Source organism: Sinocyclocheilus anshuiensis, unplaced genomic scaffold (assembly GCF_001515605.1).
Source record: "Sinocyclocheilus anshuiensis isolate Anshui unplaced genomic scaffold, SAMN03320099.WGS_v1.1 scaffold99, whole genome shotgun sequence".
Taxonomy (NCBI): domain Eukaryota; kingdom Metazoa; phylum Chordata; class Actinopteri; order Cypriniformes; family Cyprinidae; genus Sinocyclocheilus; species Sinocyclocheilus anshuiensis.
The window spans coordinates 592,409-598,599 of NW_015552547.1; the positions used below are offsets into that span (position 1 = coordinate 592,409).

Consider the following 6,191-nt stretch of genomic DNA (forward strand, 5'->3'; position numbering starts at 1 on the left):
CAGACTGTAAGTACATTTTTTATATTTAAAGAATTTGCCACTGATGATTCAAACGCGAGTTTTGAGCAGTGTAGAGTAGCACTTGTTGTTGTGTGTCATTTCTCCGATCACAAATGCAGACATGGTTTTATGTTTACGCGGCGCGATACGGAACGCAACGCGTAAAAAGATAGTATTCTTTATATTACAGTATTCTGTATTTTATAGTATTCTTAAGTCATTATAATCAGTAATTATGTCCCCACTGGACGCAACAAATGCCTCGTTTGTAATGGGTTTTATTGGTTTTGTCTTGTCGCGCAGGGACTTCGAAGTCGCGCCGGGACGGCCGAGGAATTCGGCCAATCACAACGCACTGGATAGCTGGCCAATCAGAGCACACCTCGCTTTTATGAACGATTAGCTTTGTAAAAATCGATGCGTTTCAGAAAGGTGGGGCATAGAGGAGCAACAATAATGTACAGTATGTGGAAAATAATGTGTTTTTTGAGCCTTAAACCGCATAAACACATTGCATTACACCAAATACACAAAATAATGTTCTTTTTAGCAACGTCATATGAGCCCTTTAAATAAGTACTTAGCAAAACTACAGACTACTAAAAAAGCAATGAAAGGGGATACACTTTTATATACACTATCGTTCACTAAAGTTTTTGAGTTTTTTAAAGGCGTCGAGTTTTTGTTTTTGAAAGAAGTCTCCTATGCTCACCATGTCTGCATTTATTTCATCAAAAATATAATAAAACAGTAATATCATCATATAGTAAAACAATAATATTATGTCATTGCTATAGTCTTCAGTGTCACATGATCCTTCAGAAATCATTCTAATATGCTGATTTGGTGCTCATATTATTATCAATGTTGAATACAGTCGTGCTGCTTAATATTCTTGATATAGAATTCTTTGATGAATAGAAAGTTCAAATAAACAGCATTAATTTGGAATGGAAATCTTTTATGACATTTTAAATGTCTTTACTGTCAATGTAATGCATCCTTGCCAAATAAAAGTATTTATTTATTTTAAATACATCTTACTGACCCCAAACTGTATTATTTCAATTAGAGCAGTATTGATCTGGTGTGAAAACAAAACAAACAAAAAACAAGAAAAGAACAAAACCAAAAACAAAACAAACCAAAACAAAACGAAACGAAAAACTATAGTAATCTCAATATGGGTGACAGTATTAAACTTGAAATTATAATTTTGTATTAAATACAACCAATACAACTAAAAAACACACCAAAATCTATAACTCGGTAATGAATAACAAGGTTTACCTAAATATTGTGTTAAAAAAACAAACAAACAAAAAAACTTATGAGAACTTTAGTACAGGGCCTCAAATAAATCAGTGATTTAGTTTAGTGAAACAGTTTGTTAAGATAAAATGTTAGCTACCGTAAAAAAAAGAACCGCCTAATTTATACAAACTGGTTCACAAAAAGTGAACCACTTATTTTATATTAACCAAATTAATCAGTTTGCTAAACTTTAATGTGCAGTTCAGATTTCCCACCACTACATGAGAGAAAGAACCATTTAAGAGAGCATATAAAAAAAGATCAATGTGCAAACTATGTGATATTAAAAAAGCGGAATGTAGTGATGTCACCAAAAATAGCTTAAATTAAATAGCTACACTGGTTTGAAAACAGCTTAGCTACTATCAAGCGATCAAGTAGTGTCTCTACTTTTAGTTAGTTACTCCGCAGCACTGCTCTGTGAACAGTTTTGGTACCATTCAAATTTATATTTTTATAAACAGGTCACCACTAATCCCAATGCGGCTTCACTGTTCGTCACACCAGACAGACATTTTTCATCAATAATGTAGACACACACACTCTCTCTCTGCCTCAATTTAAATTCCTTGTGCTTTGCGTTATATCTAGAGGGGAAAGTCTTGAGTCTATGAGAAGAGAAACAGGCAGTGAGAGAAAGACATTCACAAAACAAATATAAGCACTCTCTTTTGCATGGCAGGAAGAACTGAGCTGAGAGGCTGACATCTCTAAGCTTCACTATCTGCACTAAGCTCCAGAGCCAAGTACATAACACACTAATACGCCAGAGAAAGTCAAAATGCTAAAGCACCACACCCAGGGCCTTAGAACCATCTGACTCAGCCTCAGCCCTTCAGCTGTATTTGTGCATGTTATATATTACAAGCATTACGAATACAAACCGGCACCAACCATTCTGCAGTTTAGTTGTAATGCTTTAAACATCTCAAGTGCCTTTCTTTTTTATTTCATTTTCATTTTTTTTTATTAATCGCAAATCTAAAGGCTGCCTTATCCCCGCTCTGGGCAGTGCCGCAGTTAAAGTAAGAAATGGAAAAATATATTTCTAACTGCTGTGGCCCAATAAAACCGTCAGAGCCAAAGCTAATCTGCATTAATATATCACTCTTCAATATTTCAGTCTTGCAAAATAATAAAAGAGAGAAAGAGAGAGGAAATGAGAAAGGATTTAGCACTTTAACTCAAAAACGCTTTCATAAGACCTCATATTACCCCTAAGAAACTCTCACACTTCTGAACTATGCGTATTCAGCTTTGCGGTCAAAACTAATGAAGAAATTCAGTCTAATGACAATAGCAGGTAGCTTCCCCGCGGAGCTATTCTGATCCAGGATTCACTTTAAGCGACTCTTATATAATAAGACCAATTAAGCAGAAATTGACCTATAGCCTGTAATTGGCGCACTGTGGGATCCTCTGGTGCTCTTTTCTGTAGAAAATCAATGGCTCAATTCACCCAGATTTAACCATTAACTAAAAGTTAACTATCTTGACCAGACCGCTAAAAGTGCCCCCACATTAGTGTTGTGTAGCCGGAAATGTTGCCTGGCATTTAATGCTCATCTCATTCTGTCTTCTATGCACAATTTCTAGTCAATGACAAACTGTTAATATAAACAAAAGAAAAATGAATGAGTGAATTAGTTCATCAGACAAAAACTTCTGCTTGATGTACATGATTGATACACAAAACATAAACATTCCAAATGCCCAAAATGAACAGTCCAAATGAGCTGACTCACAAAAATGAAATAACTGAAATAAAAAAAATAAAAAAACATGAATCCCAAAGCTGCCTCCAAAAACATTAGAGTTGTGCATCTCCATAACTGAGGCCAATGCGATACGCATCTCAATGCATAACCAACGATACGATACATTAAAGGGGTCATATGATGCGATTTAAAATTTTCCTTTCTCTTTGGAGTGTTACAAGCTCTTGGTGCATAAAGAAGATCTGTAAAGTTGCAAAGACTAAAGTCTCAAATCCAAAGAGATATTCTTTATAAAAGAGTCAGCCACACCTACCTAAAACGGCTCATTCTAACACGCCCCCACATATCTACGTCAAGATGTGGGAAGATTTACATAATGCCGCCCAAATGTTCACGCAAAGAAAGAAGGCGTAACTTTTATTCTGGCTGTAATATTGTTGCTGCTGCCATGTTGTGAATGCGCTGTGTGTTTCGTTGTGAAAGCGAAACTACTTTGTTTGGCCTTCCAAAAGGACGATATCCGCTTCGTCATGCCTAGAGCTGATCCGTGCTGGTTGCTGAGGAAATACAACAACTTTGCACTGTGGATCACCAGATCAGCTTTCACCGTGGACGAAGCGGAGTCCAGCCCGGGGTCGTCACATGTGGTTGCCGCAGGCATCACAATATGGTAAGGGACGTAACATTTCCGTCTACAGTATGTGGAATATAATGTGTTTTTTGAACCTTAAACCGCATAAACACATTTCATTACATCAAATACACAAAATAATGTTCTTTTTAGCAGCATCATATGACCCCTTTAAAGATAGATATGAAGCAGATACGTATGCAATGCGATTCGATTCAACAGATACATTACGTACCTTACAGCATGTTTCACGGCAGTTTCAAAGTGAAATGTCCAGAGAGTGGCGATAAAACGTTTTTAATACAAAAGTATCAGTTTTCAAATCACGCAGGATGTTAAAATTGTTTTGAAGTCATAACATAATATTCTGCAAGCAATTGTGTGAAAATTAGCCTTTATAAAACAAAACTCTGTTCCTCTAAATCATACTTTGTGTGGAAAGGAATAAAAGTTGTTGGAGTTTTACTGCCTCTAGTGTTCATTTCAACTGGAAACTGCAGTGATTCGTACATATACAGTAGGTAAGTTTTTTCAGTTTTGCAGAAATGTAAATAGAGGCACGTATTTCCAATGAGCCTACGTTGCAACAACGATACATCGTGATACAAATGCCAACTTGTATCCGATGCACACTTTTTAAATCAATGCATTGCATCGTTAACTTTTATGCCGATGCACCGATGCTTACCATTCCTAATAAACATGATATAAAAATGTGTGAAAAGGCCCAAAATAAAATAGGAAATTATCTGATCTGCCATATGGAGCAGTTTCTGTGCCTCCTGTGATTTCAGACCTGCATGAAGAGTTAATGGGAAAATAAAATGAAGTACACTTACCCAGAACTCCCAGCCTATAGTTCATGGTGACTACAATGACGTTCCCATATGCTGCAAGCACACTGGCGTCAAACATGTTTCCGGTTCCTTCCATGTAAGAGCCTCCGTGAATGAACAGCATGACTGGTTTCTTCCTGCGGTCACGGATGTCTAAAAAAAAGTCAAAATGAGGGGAAAGAGAGTGTTGTGTAAGTGAGAGCTACAAAAAGATTAAATGATGAGTCACTTTGTGAAACTACACATTTTATTTTTTATTTTTTTATCTGAGGGTGATGGTTGGATCCTTTGAGTGTAAATAGCTAGTCGTTAGATCACTTTAGACACCAATGAGCTCTTACTCCTCAAGATATAACAACACATACACACACTCACACAGCGAGACAGATGCAGAGGCAGCTGCAATGGAGCGTCGCTATAGTAACTGCCTCATTTTGATTTCCCCATCTACCCAACAGAGGCCATTCCATCAATGTGACTCGCTCCCATTGACTGTTGCCATGGAGATCTATTACACAGACACACATACTTTCACTTTTCTAACCCCTTGACACCTTCAATCACCACCTGAATCTCAGTCGATTTCATTAAAGCAGATAACTGATAAAGTCAGATGCTCCAAGATGCAGCAGGAGCGAACACACACACAAACACAAATGTATCCAAAGCGTTACTAGAGTAGAGCATCAAACAGATGGTCAGTCAAGAAGGATTACGGACTTATTCATCCATAAAACACACACAGACATGTGCTATCATACATGACTGGACAGACAAGCAAATGCTTCGACAATGGCTTCCGTCAACTATTTGGGTTCCAATAATGACAGAATATTCTTGGGTGAATATTTTTGGGTGAACTATCCCTTTAAGACAAAGGAATAATAAAATTAAATAAAATTAAATTTTAAATTAAATTAATTTAATTGAAGATATTTTGATTTTGTTGCTCATAGAATTTTGGTAGTTGGAAAAAAGTTAAACAGACTGAAAAATAGATCTATCTATCTTAGTGTTGGGCCGATAGACGATGCCATCGTCCATCGCCGATGGCTGATAGATATCACGATGTTGAGCCGACATCGTGATTCCCCCCTCCCCCCTGCAATCCGCCGTGTCCCAATACCTTGTTCGGAAAGCAAATGACGTGTACTACGGAAACCCTAAAGGGAATAAATACGAGATGGGAGGAAAATATGTATTTCAATACTTTCTCTCGCAGTTTTATCATTGGGTAATTATACTGTATATAAATTGCGGGCATCAGGGAGCCGCTATTATGCCTGGCATTGAAACTGCTTTTAAATGCACGATCACTTTTTAGTTTCACTTTCACTTTCGAGATTCGTGATCGCACGTACTCGGTTTATACTATGGAGCGGCAGTACTTACCACACATTTTTACAAGATTAGATGTTTGTCAGTGGTGCTCAGAATCTGTTTATGTGGTAAGTGAAATTTTAAGTACTGTAATATAACAGGCAACCGTTAGCAAACATTATTTGTTTTCCATGAGACTTATGCAATAGAGCAGAATGAATGTTAGTGTTTTTTAGGTTTGGAGTTCAGTTAAGGTTATTACTCATAAACCAATTTATCTGCCAGGTTTATTTATTTTTTTTATCTATCTATCTATCTATCTATCTATCTATCTATCTATCTATCTATCTATCTATCTATCTATCTATCTAT

At 36.7% G+C, this 6,191-nt stretch overlaps 1 protein-coding gene across 3 annotated transcripts in view; it reads right to left on the reverse strand.

Moving 5' to 3' along the window:
- LOC107664280 (neuroligin-2-like) overlaps nt 1-6,191 on the reverse strand; it is a 215,837-nt gene that overhangs the window by 59,665 nt on the left and 149,981 nt on the right. For all 3 annotated transcript variants that reach the window (XM_016454804.1, XM_016454803.1, XM_016454802.1), the window contains one exon: nt 4,503-4,652. In XM_016454804.1, the coding sequence (XP_016310290.1) occupies nt 4,503-4,652 (150 nt within the window). The remainder of the gene's footprint in view (nt 1-4,502; nt 4,653-6,191) is intronic.